At 52.8% G+C, this 19834-nt stretch overlaps 1 protein-coding gene across 1 annotated transcript in view; it reads left to right on the top strand.

Annotated features, from left to right (window-relative positions):
* Positions 1–19150, top strand: part of LOC130584722 (leucine-rich repeat-containing G-protein coupled receptor 6-like) — a 133841-nt gene extending 114691 nt beyond the window's left edge. The window contains exons 6-10 of the mRNA XM_057384871.1: positions 55–126; positions 14877–14945; positions 16372–16443; positions 17692–17763; positions 18757–19150. Coding sequence (XP_057240854.1) covers positions 55–126; positions 14877–14945; positions 16372–16443; positions 17692–17763; positions 18757–18829 — 358 coding nt within the window. The 3' untranslated portion in view covers positions 18830–19150. The remainder of the gene's footprint in view (positions 1–54; positions 127–14876; positions 14946–16371; positions 16444–17691; positions 17764–18756) is intronic.
* Positions 19151–19834: the final 684 nt, after the last annotated feature.

The following is a 19834-nucleotide window of genomic DNA, read 5'->3' as shown; positions in this document are numbered from 1 at the left end:
AGGAAAGGAAAGGTCAGCTGGCACTCCCACTGACCATGTCTGTTTTGTCCACAGGCACCTGCACAACAACCGCATCCAGAGCCTGGGAGCCAACGGCTTTGATGGGCTGCACAGTCTGGAAACTCTGTGAGTCCTTTGTTTTTTCTTTCCTAAAGATATGGGGTGTGTTCATCCCCAGCACAGCGCACAGCAAAGGGGTCAGCCCCCCAGGTGTCACTGGTCACCCCGCACTGAGGGTCTCAGCAGGGCTGGCTCTGGGCACCAGCACATTTGGATGCCCAGGGCACAATGGTCACTGGAGAGTGAGAGCCTGGGCTCCCCCTCTGTGGCTGTCAGGCTGTGCTGCTGCTGCAGAGGGATCTGGGCATGTGGACAATGTGATTGGCAGGGGCTGCCGAGGCCCTGGACACCAGTCCAGTCCAGGTGCAATCCCATGAGTTTGGATGCATGCCCTGCTCAGGGAGTGTGTCTTCTTCCTCAGCACATGGGCATGGTCCTAAAGCCTCCCAGTGCCTGACCACTAAAACAAGGGGCTGGCTTGGGTTTGGGGCCTGTAAAGTCCTCAGGGGTCTGTGGGGTATCTCTGTTTGAGGTGGTCKCATGTTGCCTGGTGTTACCCACAGCCAGCTGACTTCATCTTGCACCATGTGCTTGGCTTGGCTGGGACACAGCCCATCAGGAGACTGCAGGGAGGGTGGGAAGCAGGAGGGAACTCTCTTCCAGGACACATCTTCAGAAAGGTGGTTGAGATTGGACTGTAGAAAGACATTTTGGCTGTGAGGGTGCTGCCCACAGAAGCTGTGTCTGCCCCATMCCTGGAAGTGTCCAAGGCCAGGCTGGATGGGTCTTGGARCAGCCTGSGACAGTGGAAGGTGTCCCTGCCCATGGCAGGAGGTGGAACTGGATGGATTCTGAGGTYCCTTCCAAGCCAAACCTCCACGATTCTGTGATCAGCAGCAGAGATCTCCCTGAACTCCAGGGCAGCCTGGCCACACAATCCCTGARCTGTGACAGCTGCACGAGTGGCCTGAGCCTCGTGGGCTGTGCACCAGCCCAGGAGGAAACACAAACGAGCAAACACATCAATCGAGGCTCTGAAARATTGCAAGAGGAGCCTGATGCCTTCAATTGTGCAGAAACTTATCCCTTTGTGTGAGTTGGGTTCAGAGTTGGGGCCTCACTTCCTGCCAGGAAGAGCCAGGGGGTCCGGGTCACAGCAAAGGGACACGCTGCTTCCCAGCATTCAAGTGCCACTCACAGAGACAGGGCCCCTCTGTGCCCAGCACAGTGCCAACAGGAGCTGTTGGGCAGGAGTGGCAGCAGCAGGCCAGCCCTCAGTCCCCAGACGTGCTCCTCAGGGCAGGACCATGGCAGGCATTGTCTCTTCCCTGCAGACTGGCAGATCCTGGGACCACCCAGAAGGGCTCAGTTGGGGAGAGGCTGAGCCGTGCCAGGGCTGGGAGGCTGATGGATGGTCTCCTCTGCTGACCCACGGGTCCCAGCTTGGCTCTGTCCCCAGTCATTCCTGGTGGTCACAAGCAAATGTGTGAGGGCAGAGCCACAGCACCCAGGCAGCACAAAGGCAGGCAGGCTGCAGGAGCGAGCAGAGAGCTCACTGGTGGAAGGAAACCTTGTTTGGGCTGTAGTTGTAGCAGAACATGCAGGAACATCCCAATCCACATCTGGGCAACCCTTCTCTGTAGCCAGGGTGCTCAGAGATCCCGCTGCTCGTCCCGACAGAATAGAGCTGCGAAGGAGAACATGGCCCCTTCCTTGCTGTGGGGAAGACTAAAGGGTTCCCTACCCCTGGGAGAGAATTCTGTCTCCACAGACATTTGTGCTGAAAGCTTATTCCCCCTCTCTCACCCTTTCTTTGCCTTTTGCTGCTCATCTGAGGGGRCACCCAGCACTTGGGGAGCTCCGTGTGCCCCGCTCGTTCTCCCGGTTCCACAGGGACATGGCTGTGCAGCATTCCCGGGACTCTGGGGAGCTGCAGCAGTGCAAGTTCTGTCTCTGCTGCTGCTCACCAGGCAGCCCTGGCAGGATGTATCCTCCAGGGGTGGTCCTGGGGGAGCAGGGCTGTGGCTGTGTCCAGGCTCTGCAGGACACCCCGGTGCTGTGAATGTCCCACAGCTCCACCCTGCCCAGCTGCCTGCATGAGGACACTGAGCTCCAGGCTCTCCACTCTCTCCTCCACATCTGAGCATCCTCCAGAGGCAATGAGATGCCTTCTACTCCTCTTGGCCCGAGCATCCAACCYTCACCTCCAGGCTCTCCACACTCTTGTCCACATCTGACTGCTCTGAAGGAGCATCCTCCATGGGCAATGAGATGCCTTCTATTCCTCCTGGCCTGAGCATCCCACTCTCCCCTACAGGCCAGTGAACATTCCAAGGCAGTGATCCTTGAGGAGTGCATGTTCCCCAGGTAAAGCCTCCCCCCATGTCAGTCCTTAGCACCCACCTGCCTGAGGACCAAAGCTGGACAAGCTCTGGGGCAAAAAACCACCCATGTTTTGGTGGCACCATCCCAGCCAAGCTGCTGGACCTGCACCTACCTCCCACCTCTGAGCTCCTGTGCATGTGGAGACGATTATAGTCTCCACGTTTACCCTTTAACTCAAATTATGATTACATTCTGTTGACAGCACTTAGCACATTTTCTTGGCTTGTGGAGGCCAAGCCGTGCTCTCAGTTACCCCGTGGGCGTTACCTCCTGGGAGGCAACAGGATGGTAAGGGTTGGTGAAGACAGAAATTTCTCCAGGGTTCCTAAAATGAGTATTTGTGGCCAGATGCTGATTATAAACCAGGCTCAATAGCTGAGAAACTGTAAAATTTGAGAGGAAAACATTGTTTCAGGTTTTTCAGAAGAGCCTGGGAAGTTTTAGGTGCAAAAACCTCTGTTTCCCTAGGGGAAATATTTCTCCTCATATTCAGCTAGGCAGGAAAAYTTCTATTTTTATCAAATGCCAATACCCTCAGAGAAGCAGCAGCCAGTGCCTCATGCAGRTGTCAGCAATGTGCAATCTGTGTCACCACAACCACACTGCACACCTACCCTGAGTCCCAGGGATTCTGCTAAAACAGATCCCAGTACAGCATCTCTGTTCTTGGAGAGGGCTTGGCCCTGATATTTCAGAAGGGCAGCAAACCTGGAAAGAGGTGAAGCTGAATGAATGACTTCACATCTCCCTTGCACTGATCTGCAGCATCTGTGCACAATYAGCTCTGCCAAGGGCACAGCAAGAGCATCTCTGTGCTCCCCACACTGAAGGGGGGACAGGCAGGTGTGCAGCACCCACCAGGTCTCAACCAGTCAAACACCCGCACTCAGCTGGAGAAAGCAGCTCCAAGAAAATTTTCTCTGTCAGGGCAAGACCTGGCTGCTCACCAGCCGCCCCCCCCAGGCTTCTCTCCCTGGGAAGGAAAGCTGGCAGGCAGGCTGGAAGCAAGTCAGAGCCACCTGGGCCAGGTTCCCAAAGGGGTTTCGAAACAGCCCTGTAAACCAGTAAGATTCTCTCTCCATTTTCCATCAGCCTGAGAGGTGACACCAAACAACCTTGCTGGCTGTGGGGAGAAGCTCCAARATGAGCCATGAAATCCAGGATTAGACGATTGGAGTGGGAGCAGCCTGGTATTTTTTAGCCCTTTCCCAAAGACATGGAGTAAATAAGAGTGTAAATATCTTGGTGTGACACATTCCTCCTGTAGCCCTTTTGGGTGAGGCCTTGATCCTCCACACAAGGTGTAAGGTCCACAGGAAATGCAGGCAGGAGCCAACACCGCAGGGCAGAGCCTGCTGGGCATGGAGACCATAAACAACAGGGGAAGGGCAGCCACTGCTGGGCATGGAGACCACAAACACCAGGGGAAGGACATCCACTGCTGGCCATGGAGACCACAAACACCAGGAAAAGAACATCCACTGCCCTTGGGCATGGCCAGAGGGGAAGGCATGTGGCCAAGGTGAATGTTTGGACCACAGCAAATGGCCTGACACATGGCCTGGCACAGCGAGGTGAGGGAGTCCCGAGAGGGTGAGGAGTGGGAAGGTGAAATGGAAAGGAGTCAAGAAGCGCCATCTTTTGCAGGCARTAGGTGCAAAGCATGCCAAGAGCTGAGCCTGCAGACACACTGCCCCTCATATTGCCTCTCTGTCCCCGATCTGCCTTGTCAGACCCGCCCTGTGGCGTGTTGTCCTTCGGGAGGTTTAACCTGTGCTGTGAAACATCTGTCAGCGTAACCTGCTCTGCCATTTGGATGGAAAGATCTTGACTTCTGCGTTTCCTGATTTTAGGGTTAATTCCTCATTCTTCAACAATGCAGCAAGAAGGGCAGGGGGGTCAGACACCTTCCCATGGCAGGGCTTGAAATTAGATGACCTTTAAGGTCCCTTCCAACCCAAACCATGCCATGATTATTCTGTGATGAGATTCRTTGTACATCCTAAGCCTGGTGAGCAGGAATGCTGGTGGAAGGAGCAGTGAGCTGGAGCCAGGAGCATGGCTGCAGTGCCAAGGGCTRATTTTTGGGAACCCTCACACCTGGGCTCAGGGCTGGGGGCAGAGTGCTGTGGTTTCAGAGGGACAGCAGGGAAAGCTGCCGTCCAAAGGGCTGCATGGTGCTCCCAACAGGAGCCAGGCTCCCCACTGCTGGGTGAGGAAAGCATTTCTCACGAGGGGATTCCTGTAACAGCAATTTCCACRCTGGGGCTGGTCTTGTGGCAGGTTTCTTCCTCACCACCTTCACCTGGAAAGCTGAGCAGTGTCCTGAGGTCCCTGAGCTTTGCAATCAGTCTGAGCACAGGCTAAAGGCTGAGGAGTAATTACCTCACACCTCGCAGTGCTCAACTTTGGCCTCATTGGGTAGACGGTGATAACACTGAATTTATCCCTCTGTGCCCCTGCAATATGAATATTTCATGGATGAGAGCTGAAGGGAAAGGGGAGTGAGTGAAGTCCCCCCACATGACCAAGCTCCCAGTCCCTGCTCCGTGCAGAGGGATGGGAGGGGAAGGTGATGTGAGCCTGTGCAGCTCGACACACACGTGTGTGTCTGAGCGTGTATGCAGTGCCCCAGGGACAGCCATGGGGAGGGCATCTCATGATCCCTGAATTTCAGAGCCCCAAGCTCCAGCTCCCAACACCAGCACACATAGACTATCCTTTAGCATTCCCACGGTGCCTGCTGCCAGACAGCCCCCAGCCCTTAGTCTCCCCATAGCAGGGCAGAGAAGGCTCCAGAGCAGCTGAAAGAGGGCAAAGGCTCCTTACAGATCTTCCAAACTTTTCCACCAACTGCTTTGTACAAAGCAGTTGTGGAAGTGGCCATTGAAAATGCCCCTGGGATATGATTTCTGCTTTGTATAAAAGGGGAAAGCATTTTCTCCAATCAGGACTGTTTGGTCCAAGCAGGGAGAGGTGTGGTGGCCCCGGCTGTCACACACACAGAGCACAGGAAGCAAGTCCTGGGGCTCTGGTATGAGCCAGGTGGGCACCAGGGGCAGCTCTGGCACCTCTGGGCTCTCAGATGTGCCTCAGGTGGGCCGGCAGTGCCGAGTGGGTCCCTGGCAAGGGACGTGCAGGTCCCCTGCCATAAAAGCCACCTCCTATTCCCCAACACCTGCTCAGGACCCTGTTTGGAGCTGCTGAGGCAAAGGGAAAAAGGAAAAAGGGACAGCTCTGGTTCTGGCAACAGTCCTTACATGGACACAGCCGAGTCCACGGAGCTGGGAGCGAAGGCAAGGCCAGGGCTGCTCCTGCCCAGCAGTCACACGGACAGAGGGGCACAGTCACACTGACAGGACCCAGTGCGGGCACAGAGGGGCACAGTCACATTGACAGGACCCGGTGCTGGGGTACAGTCACACCGACAGGACCCAGTGCTGGGGCACAATCACACCAACAGGACTCCGTGCTGGCACAGAGGGGCACAGTCACACCAACAGGACCCAGTGCTGGAAGGAGGGACAGTGTGTCCCAGCAGTGTCCTGCCCTCCCAGCACCCAGCCAGGGCACAGCCAGGGCTGCCAAAGGAATGGCTGCTCCCCATGACCGGCTCAAAACTCTCCAGGCTACGGCCAAAATAGCAACAATCTGCCCTAAAAGTGCTGCTCCTTTGGGAGATCTCCAACCCATCCCTGACACGGACAGGATGGGGAGCCRGTTCAGAAAGGCCACGCAGCGCTGGCCCATCCCCTCCACCTGAGATGACCCCGCTGTTTCCTATCTCCCTGGATTCTCCCTCCCCATCCACACCCCTGCCAGCTCCCCCACCCATCAGACAAAGCAGATAAATCACTTGGAAAGAGCAAATCTCCATTCATTTAAAAACATTTTAATTTATTTTTAAAAAAATAGCACTAATAAATTAAAAACGTCTCCCAGAAGGGCTGAATGCAAAACCCTCTGGCTCCAGGCATTTTATCTGCCTAACCTTGCCTCACAGGAAATGCTCTTACCACAGCAGCCATCCCATTATCTGGGTAATTAGTCGAGTCTGTAAATGCAGAATAGAGCTGGAACCTCTCCTCTGGAGAGTTGGATTTTCATGGGAGAAAAAAAAAAAAAAAAAAAAGAGAGAAAATTAATATAAAGGGCACCTTGGGCAATGAAGGCAGGAAGAAGGAAATGGGAAATATCGCCAGTACAGCTCATGCAAGGGATGTTCGACACTTTAAGGGCCAGCAGGCTTTGCTGTTTTCCTGAAACAYTGCCAAATGCTACCTTGTTCCTCAAGTGGATTTTTCTCCATCAGCATGCTTGATTTGAAGCCTTTTGTTCATTTTTTGATGCTAATCCCAAATCTGCACAATTTCCAAAGCTGATGGGTTTGACCCCCCAAGGATGCCCTATTTGCTGTCCTGAGCTGCTCTGGTGCTTCCTCGGTACCCTGATGCTCCAGCCCTGTGGTGCCAGGGTGGATCCCTGAGMAATTCCTCAGAGGCAGCTCAGATGTGCAATCCCAACCTGCCCTGCCAGAGGGTGGAAGGGACTTCAGGAGAGGCTGAGGCACCCAGAGTGAGGGGATGGAGGAAGGAAGGGGACAGGTGGCATTTTGGAAAGAGGGGCCACAGTTCTGAGAGCCCTGTGTCTGGTCCAAGAGCAAAGCTGTAAAGTTCATTGCCTTCTCTGATCGCTGCATAACTGGAAAGCGACTTTTCCAAACAGAGGRAATCACCTGTAAAACTGAACTGGCAAATGTCCTTGGCTCTGACTGGGAGCACGGGGAGCAGACACTGACTGGGAACACGGGGACCGGACACTGGGAGCATGGGGACCGGACACTGGGTCCCTTGGGCCCTGCTCCCCCAAGAGCGGGAGCCTGTACTAGCAGAAATGTGTCCTCCTGRTGCAGCTCAGCTTGGCAGAACACAACCACAGTCAGACACGACATTCTGCAAGTTTGTAAAGAAAAAAAAGAGAAAAAATGAAGGCAGTTCAGGTGAAAAGGCACTTCTGGGGCCACTCCCCTTTTCCACAGCTCCACTGCAAGGCTCATCTCTATCGCAGGACTCTGCCTGCTCTCCCTTTTCCCACCAAATCCTCAAATACCCCTCTTGCACCYGGCCAGCTCTCCAGCCTGGTTTTCCCGGCCATGGAGCCCCTGACCTTGCAATGACCAACAGCACTGAGGTTCTCCAAGCTCCTGGAGTCTGGGTCTCCAGACATGTCAGGGATCCTCAGCTCCTCTGGCTCCTTGAGTTTCCTTTGCCCGAAGCCTTTCCCTGTTCCCAGAGAGCAGTTGCCCATGCTCCTGCCTCCCGAGGTGTGTGAGTGTGAGCTAATGCCTGTGCAGAGAAGGAGCAGCCCTTGCARGTGGCAGAAGGGCAGCAAAGGCAGCTGGGGACAAGTTTTCACCATGGATGTGCTGATGCGCAGCAGCTCTGCCTCTAGCCCGCGCTCCACTCCCTCCTTCCAGCAGCAGAGCTGCAGGGACTGATCCCCAGCCCTATGTGCACCCTGGGGAGCAGGTAGGAATCCCCAGCTCCTTCCCTGCAGATGGGGAATGCTCAGGCTGCCTTGAGCCTTGCCTTCCTCTCCAGCCTGGCAAAGACAGGCCCCTCCTCCTCTTCCTCCTCCGTGCCTGCCTTCCTGAGCCATCAAATCCGTGAGTGTTTCTGTGTGTCCAGCAGCGAGGGCTCTGCTCAGCAGCACCTCTGGGTCCGTGTATGCATGGCAGAGTGTCAGATACATCAAATATTAATCAAGGTAATTAATTATCTCGGTCAGTCAGAGGACAGCCAGGASCCCGGGGTGGAACAGCCACACCCTGCACACTGCTGGGATCTTCAGAGGAGATCTGGGAGGGATTGGGGGCTGCAGGGGTACAAGGCACAGCCCTCAGAGAGTCCCCCCACCCCGAGAGTGGCCCAGCAGTGCCACAGGAACCCTGTGAAGTGAAAGGCTGGGGCGTTTCCAGGCCAGGCTGTCAAAATGAATCCTGGTTCAGAGATTGCTGCTTGCTCCTGGCATGAATTACATCCCATAAGTACCTGACAACCTTCCCACTGTGGGCAGCCCATCTCTGCTCCTTTGGGACACACATGCACTCCCTTGAGTTCCATCCTAGCCTGGTTTCTTCTTAGAACTGTCAAAGAAAGGGGCTTTTCTAGGACGTGATTAATTTGCCAATGAAAGCACTGGCCCTAGCAGATGAATCCCATGGTGGGGCATTTCTCTCTGCTGTGCACGTGAACGTCCCTCTCTAGCATGTCTTCCTTTAGGGGATGGACACATTGTCCTTCCACATCCCTTTTCCCTCCTCTCTCTCATCTCTGGCAGCACCTCACCCCTCAGGCCGAGCTGCATGCACACTCCCTGCATGCCACAACCAGGAGAGCGGGGCTTGGGCTGTGGACACACAACAGAAAACACTGGAAGCATTCAAAAAACACTCAGGGTGCTTAGGGGCACGGTTTAGTGTGGGGTTAATGGTTGGACCCGATGATCTTGGCTTTCCCAACTGAATGAATCTCTGATTCTATAAAATAAGGCACCTGATTGTCCAGTTCACTCTTCGTATTTGAACTGATCTGGCAGCTCAGCCATGAGCCAYGAGTGGATGTGAGGAGTCTGGTAACACTGTCTGGCCAGTGCTGGGCAAGAGGTCAAACTACATGGTCATGGTGGCCCCCCTGGGCTTCCAGACTACCAATTAAATCATTTCCAATGCTTGATTTGCCCGCAGGAACCAGCACAACTAGCAGAGGCAGTAATTACATTTATTGGCAACTTGATGAGGTGCCAGCACAGGACAGGTGGAAATGCAGGTCCTCAGGGAGGGCTGCACRAAGTCCCCTCCAGGGACCATGGTCACATCTCCAGCTCCACTGGGATTGAAATAGTCAGCAAATGTCCCATCTACAGCTTCTAATCTCACTTCATCTTCAGGTTTATTAGCTGCAAATTTGTGGTGTTTTGTGGCTTATGGAAGAATTTATAGTACTATATAATTTTATTTTTTTTGGCTTCCTGTGTGGAACCACTAATAGTCCCTAACAGGCAGAAAATTGACCTGAGACTCTTTCCCCTCCTTCTCTCCTTTTGGCATGACTGAAGATATTAATAGTTCCAGGCTGCTTGTTGTCAGCTTCAAATCATCCTGGCACTTAAAGCCCAAAATAACTGTGCCTTTGATGTCAATTTACTTTTATTTCTAAATAAACAACAGGGGTGGTTAAGATCTTCCAAATATGAAGCTATAGGCTCCCTCTAGCAATAACAACAATGCAAAGCCAGCCAGTTCAGGGTGTTTTGGGCAGACTGGGTGACCTTTCAGAAGTTTTCATTTCAAGCAGAACACACAAGGCTCCTCTTGCCAACCCCATGCTAGGGCTGGAGACTTCGAGCCTRACTGAGGAAAGGGATTATTCATAGTCATCGCTCTTGCACATCAGTTCTGAACCTCTTGCCTGACTGATTTCGCTTTCTAAAGCCCTTGATAATGGGGAAACTCCCTTATGCCATGCTCATGATTTCTATTCATTTTGTTACGAGCCTTCCTTATGGTTTGGCGCAGCCATGGCCATGGTGTGGTGCCATCCTTCTACCACGTAACACTGCCATTGATCTGCTTTGTGCCAGGAAACCCCACAGGTGGCACACAAAGCCTTGGGTCAGCCCCCAGAGCTGGGGCAGCACTTCCAGCTCCAGCTGCCTTGGGCCAAGGGGTCTCCTGGGCCACCCCAGCCCACGCCACAGCAGTGCAGTGACTTTTTGGGAGCAGTGCAATGACTTTCTGCAGCTTTCCCTGCACCATCCCAGATCTGGAAGCAGTGGGGAAGTGTCAGAGTGGGCAGCTGTGGCAACAAAGCATTGCCCAAGTATCTCAGACAAGGCAGGGAGAGGAAGGGCACTCTTGGAGGTACTTGCTCCAGCACCTCCATTTCTACATCCACCAGCTCCTGGGGAGGGTTTGTCAATTATGGGCACTTCACTGACACATTCAGTGGAGGAAATTTTGTTGCCACTGGAATCAAAAAGCAAAATCATCCCTGCCACAAGGCTGGCAGGGGCAAAATCATCCCAGGCTCACAACAGTGTCCCATAGGTCAAATAACCTTTCCAGAGGTTAAGCCCATCCTTGGAGAATAAACAGAGCTCCTGAGGTTTCATTCAGACATTCATGTCTCTTCTGCCTTGACCCTGTGCTGGGGAGGAAGCTCCRGAGAGCCACCAGYRGGCAYACAGGCTGGGCCAAACTCCCCACAGGAGAGCAGGCAGAGAGGAAATGTCTGGAACAGATGGAGCCCTACTCCATCAGGAAGGACCTGAGAACTGAATTTCACTAAATGAACAGAAACTTCCCCGCTGACAGGAGCATCTCTCTGCCTGCTCTCCTGTGGGGAGTTTGGCCCAGCCTGTGGTGGAGAGTGAATGCTGCTTCTGGGCCATTGCTTGGACCAGAGCCCAACTGCAGTTCCCCAGGGAGAGGGAAGCCACCTGTGGGTTGGGGTTTAAGTCTGGGCTTTGGGAAGAGTGGCCCCACTGCAAGGAAAGATGACCCCTGAGGACCATCCCGAGTGCTGGTTTCCTCCAGTCCCTCCATCCAGCTGAACCCCAYGGCCTGGGCAGAGCCTGGCTGGGAGCAGCACTAGACACAAGTCAAGGCGGCGAGAGAGGCCACCTGCAAGCAGCACCAGGGCCCTGCTCCCCAGAAGATCTGGATTGTTCTCCAGGAGGAAGACTCACCTCCCCAAAACCCAGGAAGCACGGGCAGGACTGAGCACAGGCACCTTGTCTGCTCTGAGCAGAGCGGGGTCGCTGGCAGCCSGAGTGCAGCAGCATGACTACACCTGGGCGCATTTCCACTTTCCAACAAGCCCAGCGTCTGCCAGCATTCCGAGATGGGCTTTTACCCAGCCGGAGCTGCCGAACACAATGAATGCTCTTTGTATCTGTCGAGTGCAGAGGGGAAGGAGGCCCCAGGATGCTGCCAGGGCTGGGAACGGTGTGTGTTCGCTCAGGAAGAGCGGGTCCTGTGCGTACTTGCACACCCGCGGAGCTACAAACAGAACCTTCATCTGCTGATGAAAGACTGGCCTGCCTGGAAGAGATGCAGGCTGGAAAGGAAACACATTTTTAGAGAAAGAAAGACAGGAGCAAATATTGCAGCAGAGTGAATTATTCCTTGTAAATAATGCTGGTTGCAGATCCAAGATCCCTTGTTCTGGTACTGAATCACAGGTGTGCCAATCCTCCTCTGGGTTGGGCAACGTTTCCCTTCTGTCAGCACCTCACAGCCATGTCACTGGGTGTCACTGGGGAGAAACAGCCCTGTGCCATCCCAGGAAGCCTCTGCAGTGGCAGTGACATGGCAATGACGGTCTGAGTGTCACCCAGGGTGGGGCTCATGGTGCCTCTCCTCCAGGGATGGTCCCTGGGCTCATGCCAGCCCTGGTGCAGGGGAGGGAGGTGGCACAGGCAGACAGACACCAGCCTTGAGTGACCTCTGCAGCTTCCTGCTCCCTGGGGAATCTTTCTGTTCAAGACAGTCACTGCAGGGTGACATTTTTAAAGGCATCATGCACCTTATGTGCAGAGATTTGGGTCTGTCAGTCGATTTAGCCTGGTAATGCCTCTGATTCCAGCCAGTGCAGTGCTCTGAGGGTTAATCAGATTTGTCTGATGCTTTGAAAATGTCCAGYGGGGTCCTACCTGCTCTTCACATTGCTGGTTCACTTTGTAAATCCACTCCTGCACCTTCCTGAGCTGCAGAGAAGGGATGTGTGTCATTAACAATCCTGTCCCTGGTCACCAAGGGGAGCAGTGAGAGCTCCCAGCCAGGCTCTGACGGAACCTGGCAGGTGCCATCAACAGACGATGACATCTACATCTCTTGCCATTTTGGCCAAAAGCAGCTGATGAGCAATTACAAGCAGAGAGCAAGGCTGTGAGCAGCCATGTGTTGGGCTGTTTATTCCTGAACAGATCCATTTGGGCTCAAGTAGAGAAGACTGAGGACAATCATCAAGCTGCTTGGAGCCAGATGAGAGTAGAGTGTGTCAGAGAGAGATCAGGGAGAGGTAGAGCTCTGCTGTGTAACAGATGTGAGTATATCTGTTGTGAGGGTGTGAGGAGGGGACACTGCTCCTGTCCCACTCCTGGGCCCTGGGACAGGCACAGCAGCTTCAGGTGTGCTGGGACTCTGCCACCACCCCGCAGGGTGGACCCTGGGCAGGCAGAGCTCATGGTCTCACCATGTGCTCCTTCCCTGCTGATTGCCAGCACTGCCAACCATTAGAGCAGGATTCATTTGCTCAAATCCCTGCACATGGTACCAGCATCCAGATCCCTGGACAACTGGAGGAGGGAAAACTGCCCTCGGTGTCAGGGGACAAACCCTGCCAGACCAGGACCTGCCACAGCCCCTGGGCTTCTCAGGGAATGCAACAACAAGGGCTGGTGTGGCCCTAGTCAGAGCTACACTAGACAAAATCCACYCATGACAACCTCATTCCATATTTTTCCTCAGGGTCTATGCCTTGTCTTGCAGCTCCCTGATAAGCATTCCCTAAGACATAAATCACACAAGCTGGAAGTCCTGGAAGGACTGATTTGGAGACTTTCTCTGGGTTGATTTCCCATGTAAACACCTTCAGGGCGAAGCCGAGGTGGTGCCACAGAGTCGTTCCCAAGCGGGTACTGGCAATGAGAGAAGATATAAGAGACAAGGGGGCCAAGAGAGATCATTACCTAATGACCATGCCTGGGCCCAGAGGAGGAGAATTACAGGGTAATTGGGCAGCAGCTCATGGCTGTGTAAATACTCAGTTATTTCTGTTCCATAAACCACAATCCAGGTTACATGGTAATTACTTTGAGGTTCATTAAGTGTAATTATACAGTAATCTCCAGGAGCCAGTAATCACGTTCCAAAGTATCTACCACTTAAAGCTTGGTGAATGTCATGCAGGTAGGAAGCAGTGGCATGGCTCTCAGACTTGAGTGAGGTGGGAAGTGGGATGGCCAGGACAGGGTCAGATGTCTGAATTGTGACAAACAAAGCTAAAATCACCTTCCAAGGAGAACGCTGGGCATGCTTGAGGGAAGGGCTGCACACCCAGAGCCCAGACAGGCTCCATGGGCACCCTCCAGCCAGCAGCAGGATCGCTGCCCTGAGGGAGCTGCTCCTCCCAGGCTCACAGCAGTGCCTCATAGGTTGAATAAATCCTTTTCTAGAGGTTAAACCCATCCTTGAAGAGCAAGCACAGCTCCTGAGCTTTCATTCAGAGTCAAATGTCTCTTCGGGTTGCCCAATCAGGGCAGGTAAATTCTACRCTTGTCATTATAACCAATATACCATATTTTATTTATTTTACTGATGCCTTAAACAGGGCTTACCTGAAACGGAGGCCAGACAAAGTTAAGAGAGTAAAAACAGACAAATTTAACAAAGGCCTACAGGTACATTCAGGGCAGACAAAGCCTCCTCATAAGGCTACRCCCAAAATGGACCCCAAGTCAGAAAATCTTCCCCTTTTATAAGTTCTGTCTAATTAACAAATTGGGTCCCAGTTCTCCAATTAAACCTTCAGGTGATGATGTCAACCACCCCAAGCTTGCTCTCCCCAGTTCCACTGTTGTTTCCATATTTTGGGGCTCTGAGACAGTGAGGTGTTCTGGAGTTTCAGGCCCAAAGAGGACTTGTTTTGTCTAAAAATGGGAGAACAGGAGCTTTAGCGCTGTATTAGAGAATTACAAGAATACAGACACATGAAAAATATAGAAGGTAAAAATCCTAAGGCATCATACTACGCAGCAAATTAGACTCAATGCTCAACAGTGTCAGCACCTCTTGCACATCACTTCCAGCTTTGGCTCATACATTCCAGGGTGGGGTTGACCCCACCCATCAGAAGAAGACCTAAATCTTCCCACAGACTCCTCACTGGTCCCAGTCCAGCGTGTCACCCCCAGGACAAACACTGAGGGAATGGTCCCCTGATCCCCTCTGCACCACTGAGTTGGGGGGCCCTTGATGAGACACACACACTGAAGCTGCTCGTGTTCCTTGTCCTTCAAAGAATCCCCTTTTGACCTGGAAAGACAAGAAAAATTACTGAGAGCCAAAGCCCCAGTGATGAGCTCCTGGGAGAAGGGGGAGCAGCAGCAGTGCCCAGTGCTGGGCACAGGGCACTTGGGGGCAGGGTCCCATGGCTTGGACTGTCTCTGACCTGGCACTGCTCCCAGGAGGGAATATTTCTGCTGCAGGAATGTGTGAGACTGTGTTTCCAGACAGGGGCTGGATCAGCATGGTAGGAAAAGCCTGTCTCCCATGTTAACGACCAAGTTTCCGTGGCTTCAAAGCACAGATGCACGGTTGAGTTCCTACAGTAACGTTAATAATGTTTTTTCCCTTCTCTGTCTTTCAGGGATCTGAACTACAACGAGCTGCTGGAATTCCCCGGGGCTATCAGGACGCTGGGCCGACTGCAGGAGCTGTGAGATTTTCCTTTTATTCCTTTTCAAACCTTTTCCATTTATTCCTTTTCAAAACCTTTTCCATTTATTCCTTTTCAAAACCGTTCCCCAATGGGGTGACCAATAAAACATCGCATGTGCTCTGACTTGAGCAGAGCACTCAGTCCAAGCCTTTCTTTTCCTTCCCAGCCCTCTCCACTGCATCAAAGYAATTTAACCCCTCAATTTCCACCAGCTCTGATCACCTCCCCATCAGCCTCCATACCATGGCAGGTTCCTCCTGCAGTTTTTCACTCTCCTGTGGCATCCAAGGGACTCAAACTCATCTCCTGGCTGAACATTTCCTGAATGGACTCCTGATGTCCATTCCCCAGCCTGGGACCACAACCTGGAGTTATCCATGTTATTGTGAGGCCATCATTTCTGCAGGCCCTGTGCTACCTCCTCTAATGTGCRGAAAGTGTTTTATCTCCCTTAGGATAAATTTATTAGGGAATCACCAAAGTTTATAACCATTTGAGTGGATAGCTCTCCTTCCTCTAACCGGTCAGCCTGGGAGACTCTAAAATGAGAAACCATCCAACTTATCGCCCACAAAGGTAGAAGCCCCAGGGTGGGGTGTGTTGATGTGGATCCACAGTTCCTGTGTCACACAAGCAGCTGCTCTTGTGCTTCTGGGAGCCTTGGAGTAAAATCTGACATTACTTTTTTTCTTAATTGGAAGAACTCTCATGAGACTTTTCTGTTCAGCCCAGACACCATCACTAATCTTACCTTCAAAACGAGAATAAGATTCTTAATTCCCTTTGAGATGGCTTTTGAAATGCCTGTCACTAAAGAAGAGGCAAATTCCAGCTAACCATCTGCCCAGACTCCTCTGAGATTAAGAACCTGGGCATCACCCCAAGCCAGGTCTTACTCCTGGACACAGGAACCTGCGGCTGCCCCTGCTGTACAGGAGGTCAGGCTGTTGCCACAGAGCTTTCCTCTGCTCCAGAAGTTTGCTGATAGAAATTTTCTCAAGAGTAACCAAAATTATCTCAGCTTTCGCTACAAATCTTCTAAAGTCACGTGGGCTGATAATTCCTGGTGCGCTCTGGTTGGCAGCTGTGGAGCTGTAATGGAGACCATCCATAAAAATTGCTGTTCCTGGAGGGTAGAAAATTTTGTATTTGACTTGTTCTTGCCTCCTGACCTGTAAAGTGTTAAACCTGAAGTCCTTGTGTGCTCGGTGGGGCTGGTGGAGTCACATTTGGAACACCCAGCTCCACACAGAGTAGTGAATGGAGCAGATGTTGTCCTGCCAAACCACAGACCTTGTTCACCTGCAGCTGGGAAGGAGCCTACATCTCCTATTTGTTGTGTATTTTGAAGGCTCTCTGACTTTAAAAGTCTTGAGGAAAGAGGGTTAATTTAATTAATATCAATATTTGTTTCTCCCAACAGCGGTTTTCATAACAACAACATCAAAGCTATTCCAGAGAACGCATTTGTTGGGAATCCCCTCCTCCAAACAATGTAAGAAAATTAAATAATGTTTCCTACATCTTTGCATGGCCCAGAAAGGGGCATTTCCTGATGTCTTTGGTTGGGTTTTCTGACAGTGGCCAGCATGACAACAACCTGATATTTGCTCTCCATGTGCCAGGCAGGCTGAAATTGCTCCTTCTCAGCTACACCCCAGTTTTTGCTGTGGGTTCTTCTTTCCCAGCAGCTGAGCTTTGCTGCAGCACAGCCTGAGAGCAAGAAAGGACTAAAATACAGGTGGTCTGAATGGAAACCTTCTGAGTCCTGGCTGACATCTGCTGAGCTTCATTCCTTGTGTTTAGAAACGCTGCTGGCCCGCAACAGCAGCAGCTGCGTGTGTTAGGGAGCTGGGGTACCAGACCCTTGTGTGCCTGCCCAGAACTGTGACACCAAGCTCTGCAGATAAACACACCCAGCTGGGTTTCCAGACCCTTGTGTGCCCGTCCTGAGCTGTGACACCAAGCTCTGCAGATAAACACACCCAGCCATCAGCTCATTTCTCCTCTGACCCAGGCACAGACAGAGCTTTTGGCTATTTCTCTGAACCACACAGACATTGAAAATCATTACAAGTGACAAAAGCTCTGCTTGTCCAAACTGGAATTAAATTAAGTGAAGTAGCAGTATCTGGCAAGCCATGGTGACATTGGGTGAAACCATTGGCTGCTCCAGCCCAAACAGCCAGTCCCATCCCCATGTCCCWTGGGCAGCACTCACAGAGTGACGAGGGGAGCCCACACACCCAGAATGTTCATTTCTCCCTTGGATTTAAAGTCWTTCACAGTTAGTGGCAGGGGAGTGCTTCCTGCAGGAGGTAGTTCAGCTCCTCCCAGAGCTCGCTTGGTCATGGAAGGGCTCACTTCTGGCTGGGACTCTCACTTCTGAGACCTTCTGTCTCCACTGGCTGGGACACACGGGGAAGGTGCTGGTGGTGCGGTGGGTGTGGGAGGTCAGGGGAGGTGTCCTCCAGCACAAGGGGTTTCACAGTAGGGTTGAAGGAGGGCTTCACACCTTTCCAGCAGGACCSCAAAGGGGCCATTCAGAGCAGCAGGAGACCTCACTTGTACCAGTGTCCAGCCAGAAGAGGCAGGCAGGAGAGCCTGTGGTTATCTGGGAACAAGAATTCCTCACAGCGCCTCCTGCATGGCTCACTGCTGCTGGCTCTGGGGCTCTTCACCGGTAACAGCACCTCCTCCTCATGTGCAGCACTCTCTGACCAGTTCCTCTTTCCCATTGCAGCCATTTTTATGACAATCCCATCCAGTTTGTTGGACAGTCTGCCTTCCAGTACTTGCCAAAGCTCCATACGCTGTAAGTTCACCAAGCAYGCCCTCAGAGAGGGCCAAGCCCTGCATACTGAGCACCTTTGTGGCCTCCTCCCTCCCTTTTTCAAGAACCCCTGTGTCAGCAGAGGACCACGAAGCCTTTTTTTTTTTTTTTGCCAGCCCCAAAGGCTACTCAAAGGAGTAGGTACTGCAGATGTTCTCTTCTGAGGAAAGATCATTTTGAAAAGGGCATTTTGGATGTAGCCATTGATTCCTCTTGCCCACTCGTGACAGCAATTGAGGCCTTCCAGGGTCTCCATAGCTGCACCAGGACCAGCAAAGACCTCACACACTTTGTGAGCTTTCGAAGCTTTGTTGTRTAGTTGTCCAAACAGAAGGACTCTGGAAGCATCTGCCTTCCTCCACAGATGGAGAAGTGGAGGAACCCACGTCCCAGCCCCACATGGCACAAATCCTGTCACTGGGCAGCCAGTGGCCCTAGGCCACTCCAGGGTCACCAGCACAGGCTGGGCRCCACCTGCACCACAACAGCTGCTCCACACTGCCTTTCAGCCAACCTGCTGTGGCACAGCRCTAAAAACACTGAGGCAACCTCAAAAATCTCTATTTATAAGCCTCACCCAGGCACATAAAATAAATCATCCCAATAGCCCTGCATTCTTTAGATCCAAACGCACAGACCCGGGGAGGCTTGGGTGGGATGCCCTGCTTGCATTCCCCATGGTAATTGTTTGGGGTTTTTTTGTATTTAATTTGGGTAGAGATCCTGCCAAGAATGTCGGTGGCTGGGAGAGGCTTTGAGCTTGCCAAGTCTCCTTGCACAGCAGTGCCCAGCTCTATCTCCCGTGTCCTCATTGCACGAGGTGACTGCTCCAGCCACGGGGACACACTGGATCTGTGCCTCAGGCCACCACGTCAGGGTGGCAGGAGCAGATATGCCACCGTGGCTGATGGGTCGGGAATCCTGGGCAGCCTCCAGATCCTCTGCCCATCTCACCTCACCCTCATTTCCCTGCAGGTCACTCAATGGAGCAACGGACATCAGGGAATTCCCGGACCTTAAAGGCACCACCAGCCTAGAAGTTTTGTGAGTGGCACCTCTGTCCCTTTTACCCTGCTAGCTGTGCTCTTCCTCCTCCAAGGCGCTCCAGGCTGTTTCAGTGAGGACAACTTTCCCAGTGCTGTGCAGTATTCAGCCCTGCCTCTCCTCACCCTTCTGCTTCGTTTCACCCCTGTGGCTCCTGAGCGCAGCTTTCCTCCCCGTGAGTGGCTCTCTTGGTACTCTTCAGTGTGCTCCAATCTCCTTTTTTTGTTTATTCCTGCCTTCCCTCCTGCATCTGAGAAGGGGCAAGCCTGAGTGCAGAGTTTCTGCTGAGCCCCAGTGTCTCTGCCCATGCTGGACCCAGCACCAGGTTCAGGAAACCTCGGCCACCCTGGCTGGGGCTCCTGCCACCGCTGTGGTCCCCTCCTGTCATGGTGTGGACACTGGCCAAATGCCAGGCACCCACAGCATCTCCTCACCCTACCACAGCTGGGCAGAGAAGAGGGGAAAAATATTAACACAACAATTCATGAGTTGAAGTAAGGGTTCCTCCTYCTTSTCTGGCTAAAAACATCTGCATGCTGCCTTTGTTTTTATTTTTTTCTTAAAAATGTCATCACAGAGGTGTAACCAASCTCTCTAACTGGCCCAGCCTTGGCMAGTGRCATGTCCATCATCCTCAGAGCCACCAGAGATTGGCTCTGCTGGACATGGTGGAAGCCTCCAGAAGCTTCTCACAGGAGCCATCATTGTGGCCTCCCCAGTACCAAAAACTGGACCTAGAAAAAAACAGCACATCTCCTCAGCCCACCCTGAAGAGCAGGGCCTTAGAGGCCACACTGCCCCTGGCCACACACAGCTCTCCTCTGTGGGACACTACTCCCCATGCTGGGCCCAAAGCGGGAGCACCCCAGGGCAGGTGTGACCTGACTGTGCCTTGTCCTGGGAACACGGGGACACCCAATCCACCCCCACACACAGCACTGCCACCTGCCCCCAGCATGGCCAAGGACACAGGGATGGCAGAGCATGTGACAGAGGGCACTGCCACCTG

Source organism: Malurus melanocephalus, unplaced genomic scaffold (genome assembly GCF_030028575.1).
Source record: "Malurus melanocephalus ecotype Western Australia unplaced genomic scaffold, MMel_1.1 scaffold_752, whole genome shotgun sequence".
NCBI classification, from domain to species: domain Eukaryota; kingdom Metazoa; phylum Chordata; class Aves; order Passeriformes; family Maluridae; genus Malurus; species Malurus melanocephalus.
The sequence above is the reverse complement of the archived record's forward strand: the minus strand, read 5'-3'. Positions and strand labels throughout refer to the sequence as shown.